General features: G+C 37.3%; 2 protein-coding genes across 2 annotated transcripts in view; one reads left to right on the forward strand and one right to left on the reverse strand.

Annotated features, from left to right (window-relative positions):
• The window catches only part of DTL (denticleless E3 ubiquitin protein ligase homolog), a 42,806-nt gene extending 29,365 nt beyond the window's left edge, over window positions 1-13,441 (reverse strand). Inside the window, exons 1-7 of the mRNA XM_079761353.1 lie at window positions 13,267-13,441; window positions 6,926-7,051; window positions 6,023-6,121; window positions 4,957-5,018; window positions 4,754-4,874; window positions 2,687-2,752; window positions 890-1,002 (exon numbers count right to left, since the gene is read on the reverse strand). Coding sequence (XP_079617479.1) covers window positions 890-1,002; window positions 2,687-2,752; window positions 4,754-4,874; window positions 4,957-5,018; window positions 6,023-6,121; window positions 6,926-7,051; window positions 13,267-13,318 — 639 coding nt within the window. The 5' untranslated portion in view covers window positions 13,319-13,441. The remainder of the gene's footprint in view (window positions 1-889; window positions 1,003-2,686; window positions 2,753-4,753; window positions 4,875-4,956; window positions 5,019-6,022; window positions 6,122-6,925; window positions 7,052-13,266) is intronic.
• Window positions 13,442-13,675: 234 nt separating this feature from the next.
• The window catches only part of INTS7 (integrator complex subunit 7), a 48,967-nt gene continuing 48,243 nt past the window's right edge, over window positions 13,676-14,399 (forward strand). The window contains exon 1 of the mRNA XM_079760835.1: window positions 13,676-13,865. Within this exon, the coding sequence (XP_079616961.1) occupies window positions 13,772-13,865 (94 nt within the window). The 5' untranslated portion in view covers window positions 13,676-13,771. The remainder of the gene's footprint in view (window positions 13,866-14,399) is intronic.

A 14,399-nucleotide genomic window follows, 5' to 3' on the forward strand; every position in this document is an offset into this window, starting at 1 on the left:
AATAAGCTGTGTATCCTTAGGAAATTCACTTAACTTTCCTGTGCCTGTTTCATCTATGAAATATCACCGTCTACCTAGATTTTTACCTAGATTATCATATAAGAGTAATTAAAGAATTACCGATCAAAGATGGTTATTACATGCTCTGAAAAATTTAAAGGTGCTCAACGGAGGTTTTTATCTAATTGCTGTTAACAGGTTTTCTTGGCTCAGAATCTGATTAAATGTCTGAAATATTACTCATTTTAACTTCATCTATCATCTAACCTCCAAAGACCTCATGCTAGCCCTGCTAGTTTCCATTCTTGCTTGTGCCCTATTCATGGTATGCAATTTTAAGTCCTGTTTTAACAACCACACCTCCCCCCAAAATATTAAGTTGGATCCTATAGACCAGGAGTATTAGAAAAATAAACACATTAAAGTAAGAGCAATGGTGACTTATTTTTTAAGAAAAAAGATGTATTCTGGGCATTGTTTGAACTTTGACTATCAGATGCTAGAAAGGTACTATATGAAAACAACAGGGATTCCTTCCCAAGAGAAACTGTATCATAGTACTTAATGTACTTCTCCAAACTACTGCCCCTTTCCTAGTGAATCACATTATGCTGTAGATAAGTGTGTGCATGGAAACCCTAGGGATGAGGCTTAGGAAGCTGGATTTTTAATATGTTTCCCAGGTTCCTCTGTTGCAAACTTGGTTTTGAAAACCATTACTGTAGGTATTAAATTAGCATTAACAAAAACCCTACTGATGTCAAGAGGAAATGAAGATTCTCACTCACTTAATCTACAGCTCCTATTTTTATGCCCAACAAATTCCCTAACATGAGATTCTATCCCACTGTTAAGATCTGCACACGTGTATACAGCTATAAAACCTTACCACAGAAGGAGCAAGTCCTTTTGAATTCTGTTTCTTCTTAGGTTTTGAAGGGGTTTGCTTGTCTAACGTATTGTGAGCACCACTGATTTGATTCACTTGCCTATAAAATCCATCTGAAAGATATGCCGAGGAAATTTATTTAGTTTTCAGAACGTTATTCCTATGCTGAATGTAACATAATAGATGCGTAGTATGCTAAGTGTCCAACCGAACTGCTCAACCAGTTGCTATGATGTATACTGACCACCAGGGGGCAGATGCTCCAACTGGTACGTTAGCTTGCTGCTGGGGTCCAGCCTATCGGGACTGGACAAGAGGGCCGGACATGCCCTGGAGCCCTCTGGTGGTTCCTCCCTGGCCTGCCCGGCCCCATCAGCCCCGATTGGGACTGGTCAAGATGGCACCGATCAGGGCGGCCTGGCTGAGGGACCCCACCCATGCATGAATTTGTGCACTGGGCCTCTAGTTTATATATATTTTAAGATTAATTACATTCTTTATTAGATTAGTGAAATTCGAAGCCAGCAGTGCTACCACATTACATCTTTTGTGTTGAGATTATAATGCATAAAAAGAAATAAGCACACAGATGTTTATAACAGCTTTAGTCATAATTGCCAGGATTTGGAAACAACCAAGATGTGCTTCAGTATTTGAATGTATGAATAAACTGTGGTACAGCCAATGACATATTATTCAGTGCTGAAGTGAGCTTCCACGCCATAAAAAGACACAGAGGAACCTTAAATACATACTGTATTTATGACATTCTGGGAAAGACAAAACCATGGAAAGAAAAAAAAAGCAAAGCCATGGAGACAATAAAAAGATGAGTGGTTGTCAGGATTGGGGGAGGGTAGGATTAATAGGTGGAGTAGAGTATTTTTAGAGCAGTGAACTATCCTGTATAATACTATAATAGTAGATAGATGCTATTTTATACTTGTTGAAACCAATAGAATATAAATACTAAGAGTGAACCCTAGTGTAAAGTATAGATAGATCTTGAGTGATAGTGATGTATCCATGTAGGTTCATCAGTTGTAATAAATGTTTAACTCTGGTGTGAATGTTGATAGTGGAAGAGACTGTGAGATGGGGCATATCAGTACAGAGAGAATGCTCTATACTTTCTGCTCAATTTTGCTATAACTAAAACTGCTCTATAAAATAGTCTGTTAAAAATAATTTTTTTAAAAAGGGAAGATGATCATTAGTTTCTGCTTAATGGCATCAATGGACAAGGTGAGCATAATTATATTTAATCTAACCTAATTCTTTAAAGCCAAAAAAATTATAAAAGATCATTTACCAATGAGCCCATGAATTAATACTTTTAATTCCATCAATCATTTAGATAAACAATATAATTCAGAAGACAATATGAGGTAAATACAGAGGGTAATACTTGCAACAATCGCTAACATCATGAGCATTAGAACAGTAAGCAGAAATAAAGGATTGTGAACATGTGCCCCCTAGTGGTTATCAGATGAATTTAATAAACCTTTCATTAAAAATATGCCGAAACCGGTTTGGCTCAGTGGATAGAGCGTCGGTCTGAGGACTGAAGGGTCCCAGGTTCGATTCCGGTCAAGGGCATGTACATTGGTTGCGGGCACATCCCCGGTGGGGGTTGTGCAGGAGGCAGCTGGTCGATGTTTCTCTCTCATCGATGTCTCTAACTCTCTATCCCTCTCTCTTCCTCTCTGTAAAAAAATCAATAAAATATATTTTTTTTAAAAAAATAAGTATGGGCAGGCCACATTTATCAAAATTAAAATGAAATTAGACTACCTTTTTTGTTACACCTGGTGTCCCAGACCATAATGTTGCCATCTCTTCCACCTGTACAGAAGACAGCTGTGGGGAAATAGTTTATCAAGAAATTTAAAAAACTGGTCAATGACATATACATTTGAAGTTAAGTTTCCTAGAGTATCTATTATATGCTAGGTTCTATTATTGGCACTGGAGATTAAAAATTAAAAATATATGGTTCAACAACAAGTAAGAGAAAACAAAGTTGTGAAGGTAAAGAATTACAAAAAAAACTCAAAATACATGTTAAATATTAAACAAAAACTCAACAGAATAATCCCTGTGTAAATTTTCTTAAACCACAGAAAACACTGAATATATGGTAAAGTTATAGTAAGAATGATAAATAAGCAATAACCAAAATATATTGAGTGCTTACTAAGTGCTATACACTACCCTAAGTGCTTTATATAAATTATCTCAATCCTGGGTATTAATCCTATTAGTGGGTATTATTATTCACATTTTACTGGGAAAATGAGAAAACTAAGGCACAGAGAGAATGAGTAATTTGTGAAGGTATTCTTGACAGTATGAATCCAGAGCCCATACTCCAAACCTCCAAGTTGTACTGTCTCAGTAGAAAACCATGGAACAGATCCAAACAAAATTTGTGAAAGGGGTTGCCTCTGGGGGTGGAAGGAGGGCAATGGGATTAGAGAAGAAAACATAGAGGAACTTCAATTTATCTGCAATGTACTATTCTTTAAAATTAAGCCAAAACAACTCTGCTTCTGTATGGAAGAGTGGACACTTACCAAACCAATCCACTTGCATTAGCTTTTAAACTCTGGAAAAAAAATATAAAAAATGACCTGAGGGCTCTATAGAGACTGAACAAAAACATGCAATTTTTGGAGAGCCAATAACTGAAGCAAGTGATTGGCTTGGGCTAAGTTACTGGTCTTTTGTGGTTTTACCTTGAGGGCAGCAGCCAGTGGGCAAGCAACTAAAATGCCAATAGAAAAACCTGCAATCTTCCAAGCCAGAGAAACTGGAAAAGGAGAAGTTGGGCAACAAGAGCTGCCAGAGGGAAGAGGAAACCCTAAAGAAAGCCAGAGAAAGGGAAGGCCTGATTCTGTGTTTTAACTCAGGATAAGTTTCTGGCTGACCCCTGAACCATCTATGAAGGGGAAAACTTAAAGCAGCTTGCAACTAAGACTTAAATTGCTGAACAGAATTGAGATAGAACCCAATGCCCTGTTGCAGGTTTGATAGCCTGCAACTTGAGTCTTACTCAATTAATTGCCCATTAGAACAAAAACATCAACTCTTCCCTAAGCAATATAACAGAATTCAGAGTCCAACATACCATTCACAATGCCCAGGACATAACTAAATTATCTGACATATAAAGAGTTTGGAAAACAAGTCATCCTCAAGGGAAAAGAAATCAACAGAGGCCAACCTTGTTACAGATAAGATTGTAAATGATGAAAAATCTCAGCAGAGAGAGCTTATAAAAAAGAAAAATTTAGAACAGAAAAAACAATTTCTGAAATGACAAAATTCACTGGATAACTTCAAGAACAAAATGAAGAGAACAGAGAAAAAGTCAGTGAACTTGAAGGTAGAGCAATAGAAATCATTCAACTTGAGGTAAAGAAAATAAGATTAAACATTACACCAAGTGAAAGAAGCCAGACACAAAAGACCACATATTATATAGTTCCTATTTATATGAATATGCAGAATAGGCAAATCATTAATCAGTGGCCAGTACAGGGTTTAGACTTTAAAGGACACTCAGAATTGAATAGTGGTATAGTAACTATTAACAAATCCTTACCTTATCGGCAAAGTTATAGAAAAAAATTACCTGACGATGTTTGACTTTCAGGGACAAGCTGGAGATAATGTCCATAAGAATAAGACTAAAACCCAACTTAATTTCATTTAGGTTTTCAGTCATATTAGAATCTCAATCATCTATATACATAAAACAGCAACTTTGATAGTAGAAAATGAGGAAACAATTATAGTTTCTTATTACCCCATTGTAAAGGAGGTTGAGGAGATGAAAGAAGACAGGTACAAACCTACCTTTCTCAAACTTAGAAAAGGCAACTGACTTGAGGCTGCATTGATGACCTTTGCATGTTCCAAGCAGCTCACCAGCTTTTACATCCCAAAATTTGGCCGATTGATCACCAGCTGCTGTAACCTTTAAAAAATGTTATCACAATTGAATAAAGCAACCGTTAACCATTATCTACTCACACCCAAATAAAATGAAAGCCACTTACAAGTTTAAATTCACCTGGGACCCAGGCCAGGTCAAAGACAGCATTCCAGTGAGCCATCCATTCTAAATAAAGAAAATGATGAATGTGAAATGTCTAGACTATGTCCTGGGGTAGTCTTATCAATAACAATTTAAATACCTTGAAAGCTGTAGTGAAAAAATCAGTGGTCAGCACCCTAAGGTCCATTGGCCAAAGAGCATTACAATGGAGAAGGAAGATTTAAAGAGTGATATAATACAAAACATCCCCACCATTACCACATAGAACTAACATTTGATATCAAATTCCTTTCCATGAGGTGACTAGTAATATATTCTCTAAAATGAAATCTTTCTGAAACATTTTCCAGTTCAAAAATCTTCATCCTGCTCTCCGAAGAGTCTAAAGTACTTTAGTTTGACACCTTAAGGTTCTGTAGGCTTTGTCCTCTATTACAAGATTTATCTTTCACTGTTCCCTACATACCACATTCAAATGAAAACGAATTACTCCCTATTTCCTTATTATATCCTATTCTTTCTTATTTCTAGGTCTTTGCTAATGCTTTTCCCTCCACTGGGAGTATCGTATTCTATTGCCATTGGTCTAAATACCAGTCCAACTAAAATGTCCTATCCTTCAAAAAATTTTTCCTCCCCTTCTTAGCACATGAGGACTTGCTCTTTGACTTCTATGGCATTTTCTTTGTATGTCTATATCATTTACAGTCTTTGTTTTAGTTATTTCAACAGATGACTTATTAGTTCCAAATTATCAGCTTCTTAAGGTCAATAGAACTTAGTCTTATATATGAAAGATGCTTGGTCAATATAAGTATTTTAAAACAATGTTTCTCCCAATGATATTAAGTGTAAAAGATTGAACCTTTTTAAAAGAACCTAAAATGTATTTTTCTTAATTTTCAGTAAAGTCATGCCATAATTAACATTTACTGAAAAAAATAGCCTGGTCCTTAAACAGACTTAATCATAAGTGAATATAATTGGGAAAATGTAGTCAAATAATAATTTACTTGAGGCTGTATGAATTTAAAATGGTAAAACAAAAATCTTAGACCTAGACTTACCTTTAACACACTTCTTTCTATAAGTTTGTGATTCTGTGTTATATAATCTAACGAAGCCTTCTTCATTGGCAACTGCTAGTATATGCTTCATATTTGGAGCTAAATAAGAAATAAAGAATAGAATGTATAAAGAGTAACATTAATTTTACAACTTATTATAATGTTATATACATATGTATAAATATATAAGTATATATAACTTACATATAATATAGATTAATTGAAAGCTGCTGGATAAACACAAAGAATCTGTTAGAAAAGAGGAAAGATGATTCTACCCAAATGGCATCTGATATGGTCCAGAGGTAATTTGAATTAAAAATTACTTAAAATTTGCCATATTTTCTAATTCAGTAAATGACTTAAAACTACCAAAATTATCTTCAGATAACCTCTTATTTTAAAAAGGGGTGAATAAAGAGTGGTACTCAGACAAAACAAGAGTGGTACTGGTCAATGGCTAATAAAGGTATATGATGTAGGCCACCAGCAGGCTGAGTTTATTAGTTTAAAATCCCCTTTGGACAACCTTTTACTTTTCCTGTTTTAGAATATTAACAGTGGTAACAAGTATTTCTATTTCTGTTCTTTTGTTCCCCAGGCATTCCAGAAAGATAAATTCAATCAGATCAAAACAGTTTTCATGATGGCTGAACCTTTGCAACCCTTTTCCTATATCAGTTTTTTAAAAGTGCTATTAGGTCCTATGCTTTAGAGGATATATATAATTATGCACAGAGATTAAGGAAAGTCTATTTCATGAATCAGGAAGAACAGTCTTAGAACACAACTCTATCACCTATCTTACTTTTTTTTTGAAAGGGAGACATCTCTGTATATTTTTCCTCTAAGTGTGAAATAGATAACTTTTTACCAAGCCTAGCTAGATAGTAATTTTCTTACCAGAAGAGAAAGTGCATCCAAAAGGAGGAACTGGGGCTCCTGATTCTCCATAAGAAGTGTGCTCATCATTAGAGTTGCATTGATAACCAGTTAGAAGGGACTGTAGAGGGTATTGTGAAGACCATCCTAAAATAAGATACAATTCCTTATAGAAATCCAATTTATCATCACATTTTAGTACTTTTAACAAATACAGAGATAAATATTTATTTTAAAAAACCTTAGCCGGCTCAGTGGCTAGAACGTCAGCCCATGGACTGAAGGATCCTAGATTCTAGTCCAGTCAAGGGCACATGCTTTGGTTGCAGATTCTCCAGCCCTGGTCAGGGTACGTGCAGGAGGCAACCAATCGACGTCTCTCTCACATCAGTGTTTCTTTCTCTTTCTCTCTCTCTCTCTCAAAAATCAATGGAAAAATATCCTCAGGTGAGGGTCAACCAAAAATAAATAATTAAAAATAAATAAATAAGAAGCTTTATATACCTAATATAGAACCAGTCACTATCGATAATCCTCTAGAATACAGTTTTTGGTATTTTCCTAAAAAAGAATGAATGAGCACTCCCAAATTCTGGTAAGGTATAGCCTTTGGGCTTACCATCTAAATAGAGACTCTTGCTAGTACATTTAAGGTTGCAAAAAAACAAGTGGCCTGTACACATTAAAAAGATCTCTAACCCTCTGGAGACTGTTTTTAGAGGTTCTAATGCAACATTACTGTAAACTCCTAAGTTACTGGCAACATCATACATAATCCAATGGTCATAGAATTAAAGGAAATAATTTATGTCAAATGTGCCTACTGTAACCACTAACATATTCACAAGTTGATTATTAATTTCACTTCCTTTTTCCTTTCCAGTGCTGAAATTCAAGTCATAGTATCTTGAAGTATATTAAAGTAATTTTAAAGTAAAGCATTATGTACCTACCCCTAGAGTACAAGCAGTTACTCCTGGCGTAGTAGGAGAGTCAGGGAAGTCTTTAGAGGAGGTAAAATCAAACACAAATCTTGGAAGACGATTATGTTTTCATTGAATATACAAGATAGGGGAAGAATTTCAGGGTCGAGGGAGAGTTTACTCTGCTTGGGTCAGAAACCTAATGTGCACTATGGTCTAAAAAGTAAAACATCTTTAAAGATCTGTCATTTTTATATGTGGGTCAAAACATTTTAAATATGAGTATATATAAAAGGAACATAGATTCAATATAGTTACTGAAAATCAAATGTTTATTAAATATAGGAGGAAACAATGAAATTCTACTCTACTAGTATTGAGAGCTGTCTAAATAATTAACAAACTCTCACATTTTAGGATACTTTCAATTCTCACTTTTCATTAAAAAACAAAACTGGAGAAGACAGCTTAGCCTGACATAACCTCATGTTCATAGAGATAACCTAAAGGAATCAGAACAAAGGAGGCAAATAAATTCAATCCAGATTTAGTAATTATTCCTGAGGATTTTATCTCAAGGTCAGATATCATTATAAATTAGCCATTAAAGATGACCAAAAGAATACAATAATTATTATGTTGTAGAGTTAAAAAAAAATCCATCCACAGAAAGAATTTAAAAACAGAAGCTTCTGTTCTAAAGTTATATGAATGTTCCTAGCTGGATAGAGCATCAATCAGCCTGTGGATGGAAAGGTCACAAGCCCAGGTTTCGGGCTCAATCCCCAGTAGAGGGCTTGCAGGAGGCAACTGATCAATGATTCTCATCATTGATGTCTCTCTCTCCCTCTCCCTTCCTCTCTGAAATCAATAAAAATATATACTATACAGCAGTAAAAAAGAAGAATCTCTTACCCTTTGAGACAGCATGGAGGGATCTGGAGAGTATCATGCTAAGTGAAATAAGTCAGTCAGAGAAAGACAAGTATCACATAATCATAATCATATGTGGAATCTACACTGAGTGGTCAGATTATTATGATCTCTGAATGCATAATAATCTGGCCACTCAGTGTGTGTGTGTGTGTGTGTATTTTAGAGGCCCGGTGCATGAATTCAGGCATGGGTAGGGTCCGGCCAGCCTGGCCAGGGGGAGGGGACATGGGCAGTTGGCCGGCCTGCCTGCTGGTCGAACTCCTGGTCAAGGGGTCAATTTGCATATTAGCCTTTTATTATATAGGATATACACCAAGTGACCAGATTATTATGCGTTCAGAGATCATAATAATCTGGCCACTCAGTGTAAGTAACAAAATAACTGATGAACGGAGTGGATCCAGACATGCAAGCATGGAACAGAGTTCAGAATCTCAGAGGGAAGATAGGGGAGGCTGGGTGGGTGGGAGGTAATCAACCAAAGACCTTGTATGCATATATGCATAACCCATGGACACAGACAATAGGTACTGAAGGCCTGGGGTGGGAGTTGTGGGCTGGAGGGAGTCAATGGGGGAAAAAAGGGAACATGTGTAATACCTTCAACAATAAAGAATTATTTTTTTTAAAATCAGTAAAAATATACTTTTTTAAAAAGTTATAGAAATGCACACTTGTGGTTTAGGCTTTTAAAAAAATCTAATTACTTCACACTAATTCAAAAGAACTGAATCTTAAATAATTTAGGTGGAATTGAAGATAATATGTATGCTATGGAGATCTAATTCTTTACAATTAAACAATGACGCCTGTCAACTCTGCCTCATAACCTATAGACTAATATCCAAATATTAACAAATGGCCTAACATGACTTAGTAACTAGTCCCCTCCATTTCTTGGACCAGACCCTTAAACTACTTTTGGATTAGTGTGCTGTGCTGTTCCCAACATGAACTTGTAATGCTTTCCCCCACAATACGCATTTGAAAAGCCTATCACTTACCCAATGTACAACTTAAAATTACATGCAGATTTTTCAAGGAGTATCTGAGAACATGAGTTTTCAGAGAATCAATTTCCTGATGCTCAAATTCCATGTATAAACATTTCTAAAATGATTATCTGAAAAGGTTGAGGCTTTTTTCTCCTCTCCCTTCATCACTGTCTTCCACTTTCAAAAGAAAGGCATTTCCATGCCCCAATTTTATACCTTGCGGTACTCCAAGGTATAAAAACTTCTGGGATCCCAAATGAGAGACAACTGGATACTCCCTTTAGTAAAGGCATGATGAACACACAAATCCATTGCTTAAAAAAATATACTTCCAATAAAATTTTAACTTTGCTTAGTAATTCCTTATCAAAATTAAAAATGTATATTGTTTTGATTAACTGCATACTAATAATTGCAATGGTAAGTCAATTCAGATGAACTTTTAACACACAGAGCCTTACAATCACAGATAATATCAATTCAAATGTATTTTTTTACAAAGAGAAATATGATAGGGTGATCAATCAAATTTTCAAGCTTAAAATAAAATTACATTAGGGTAAATTCTGTGGGAGAAATAAAGTGGAAATAAGTTCAAGGGAGAAAAGCAACTATATAGAGTACCTAAGTTAAAATAGTCCATATTTTAAAAAATTATTTTTGCAGTTATCAAATAACTATAGAATTTACATTCTATTAAATACATTTTTAAAGAGTAATATACTATTTTTATTTTAAAATGTCAATATTTATAATATGGCCAGAAATTAAATCCTTTATATTTGTTTTAACTTAGGATAAAAACGTTTAGGTACCAATTTAAAAATACACAGAAGAGTAATCAGATTTCCATTTTAGAAATATCATTGGCAATAATGTGGAGAATAAACTAGAGAGAGGCCACTTGGGAGACTTGTTATAATCCAGACCAGAAAGTATCAGGGCCCAAACTAAGGAAATGGAATGGTAAACATAGAACAGATCCAAGATATGGTGAAGAGGCAAAATCAGTGGGGAATGAGAGGTAAGAGTCAAAAGATTATAAGGAAACTTTCTGGATGTGTATCTTGAGGAAAATGGAGAAATTCTGATTAACTCTCAGGTTTCTGGCTGGGCAGACTAGTTTAAAATAATGGAACTACTGCCGAAATAGGTAATATAGCAGGTTTAGGGAAAAAGTCGGTTCAGTTTAGGTATTTGAGTTTGAGATGCCTGTGGCACTGACCATCTGGGTAAAGATACTCATACAACTTTTATAGGACTGGATAGAACAGTCTTGGGAAAGGAAGGTTGCAGGTGGCAGTGGAAGAAGCCCTGGTGAAGGCTATGATCGTCAATGGGAGTAGACACAAGGAGATAGAGGACATAGGATGGAACACTGACAGGAAGGGGAAAAGGGAAAATGGTCCTATCATGTTCAGTGCATAATACATAAGGATGAATGAATTTCAAAGCCTAACACATAACAATGAATGAGAATTTATGAGCGAGACCGAAGATATAGTGGATAAATTGGAGAATTAGGAGAAAATGTATTACAAAATCAAGGCTAGAGTTTGCCTCGGGTCACACAGATAAGAGTGGAATTGAATTTAAAACTCAGGCATTAAAAAACAATAACAAAAAACGCAGGCATTTCATCTCCAAAGTCAAAGCTCTTAACCACTGTGTTACTGACACTCTTGACAGATAGAGAAGTTACTCAAGCAAGGTGCCAGGATGGACAGAAGAGGGGCTATTTAAAGTATGATTTAAAATATTATGCAAGAGGGAAGTAGGTCAGGATGATATAAAGTTTTAGGTTAGTGGCAGACTGAGAAGGGACTACTCAGTCTCCTTCTCAAGATCCTTTTCCTAAAAGACCAGCAATTTTCAACCTTTTTCATCTCATGGCACACATAAACTAATTTCTAAAATTCTGCAGCACACCAATATATATATTTTTTGCCAATCTGACAAAAAATAAAAAAGTATAATTCTGATCTGTTCACACCAGACGGCTATTGTTGTGTTGGCTGTTGTCATTTTCTTACTTGACAATCTAAGGGAAAAGAGGTCAGTGCCCTGACTAAATAGTCAGGTATTGCATGTTTTAAATTTTATTTTTTGCAGCACACCGGTTGAAAATCGTTATCCTAGACCTATGCCTTAAATGTAAAAAGTTCCCTTCTCAGATTCTTTTCTTTTTGTTTTCCACGTGATTTTTCCCCCCACGTGGTTTTAAAGAGAAAGAAGACTTACTCTTCTTTAAAGGAATGAAATTTCATTTATATCCAAGCTTAGCCTAGATAGTAACATCCTTATCAGAAACTTTCCGAAGCACACCAAAATATATATTTTTTGCCAATCTGACAAAAAATAAAAAAGTATAATTTTGATTCGTTCACACCGGACGGCTATTGTTGTGTTGGCTGTTGTCATTTCCTTATTTGACAATCTAAGGGAAAAGAAGTCAGTGCCCCGACTAAATAGTCAGGTATTGCATGTTTTAAATTTTTATTTTTTCTTGCAGCACCGGTTGAAAATCATTATCCTAGACCTATGCCTTAAATATAAAAAGTTCCCCTCTCAAATTCTTTTCTTTTTTTCCCCCCTCCACGTGGTTTTAAAGAGAAAGAAGACCTCTCCTTCATTTCTATCCAAGCTGAGTCCCAGTAGTAACTTCCTTATCAGAAAGTTTCAGGTCGATGACACTCAAACCTACGCTCAAAATTCTTATTGCCAAAGTTTTAACTTAAGGAACGAACCTCAAGAATTATAGAGAATAGGTTAGATTTCTACATGCTAATATAGAAATATTCCCAAGTTACACCGTTAGCGTGAAAAACAAAAAAAAAAAATTTGATATCATTTCTGTAAATAACAATACATACTACTTCTGGCATTGAAAAACATTTTGGAAAAATATATTTCCATCTATTTAATAGTGGTCATCTCTGGAGTGTGTGGTTATGGGCATTTTTCACTCTATAATTTCAAATGTTTATGCATATGAAGTAATCAGGGAGAGAAAAAAAAAAAAAGCTTTCTTGACCATGCTAGAAGCAGATGTTCTGTCTTCTCTGCTTGACTGAGTTCCTTAACAGCGGGTCGGATTCGCTGATGTGCTATAATCAATATTATAATCACTAAGATTCTACAACCAATTAATCAATGCATACGAGTCTCCGCGATCCCACATCGCCGACGAGAAACACGCAGACACGCGCGCACACACACACAAATGCACGCGTTTCCCACTGAAAGTGTAACATAGGCAGAAGCCGTAAAGGAGGCCATTTAAGTTAACTTCTCCCCCGCCGTCAGCCTACATTTTAGTTTTTAAAAATGGAGACTGCGATTAAAAGTGTCCCGAGGGCATGAAAGCGCAAGCTCTCTTCAGCCGCCTGGTCGAAAGAGAACTCGGGGCTGGAGCTGGGAAACAACTGGATTCGGCCTTGGTCCGAGGTGTGGTTTCGGGGGAGGCGAATCCCGCCAGCAACAAGCAGCGGTTAGGGCCGTTACTCACCATGTCTCGGGACGCCAAACTGGGGCTGTCGGAGCACCGAATTGAAGAGCATCTGGGCCGGGGGGAAAGGCACAACTGAGAGGAAAGTCTTCGAGAGGCCACCGATTCAGCAGAAGTCGCAACTCGGGTCCCTCAGAAGAGGACTAGTTATAGCCTCCAACTCCCGCCACTGTAAGCCCCGGCCACCAAACTCCCCGCCAAACTGACGTCACGCCCTCTGATTGGCTCTCACCGCGGCGTCCGGGCGCCGTCGATTCACTTCCCTCTACGAATCCCCGCCTCCTTTTCTCCCAGCCGCGGGAACCTGGGGTTCTGGAGATCCCAGGGCGCCTGCGCGGGGCGGCGCTGAGAGGCTGGCGAACGGCGTGGTGACCAGGGCGCATGCGTACCACAATTGGACAGAGCGCGGAGGAAAAATCCGCGAGAAGGTGGTGGAAGAAGATGGCGGTGATGGGGCCGAGTGTGCAATATTTCTGAATAGGGTAGTCCAGTAACTATTGGGGCCATGGCGTCAAACTCAACTAAGTCTTTCTTGGCAGATGCCGGCTATGGCGAACAGGAGCTGGATGCTAACTCTGCCCTTATGGAATTAGACAAAGGTATTCAAAAGAGCGTGCTGAGCGGGTGTGATGGACGTGGGGGGAGTGGCGCCACCAGGCGGTGATAGCCTCGGGCATGCGCGTAGCTTCCCTAGGCGGGGGGCGGGCGCCTGTGCTTTCGGTGAATCTGGAAGTTTGCAGGGAAATTGCCGCGTTGCTGGATTGGTCTTGCACAAATCGAGCTAGTAGCGAGTTCTGGTGAGGGCCCGTTTTTGACCACTTGGGGGCACAGTACCCCGATTTTCCAAGCAGTGTTGTTGTTTTTTAATTGAAAAATTATTTTTCAGAACGTTCAATTGAGAACAGGTTTTCACCAAAATGAATAATAATGGTGCACCGACTTTATAGCGATTTATTTGAGTTCTGTAACTGTTACTTGCAGGTTACTGGACAGGTTAAATACAGCTGAGACCATCCGAAAACCATCCCCTGCTCCTTCTCTGCAGACAGTTCCTAGAGTTCTATTTCCTTACGAGGATGGGGAGTGGGCATCTGGTGTAGTAGAACGAGCTTTGAAGTTAGATTGAGTTGAAT

Source organism: Cnephaeus nilssonii (genome assembly GCF_951640355.1).
Source record: "Cnephaeus nilssonii genome assembly, chromosome: 21".
NCBI classification, from domain to species: Eukaryota; Metazoa; Chordata; class Mammalia; order Chiroptera; family Vespertilionidae; genus Cnephaeus; species Cnephaeus nilssonii.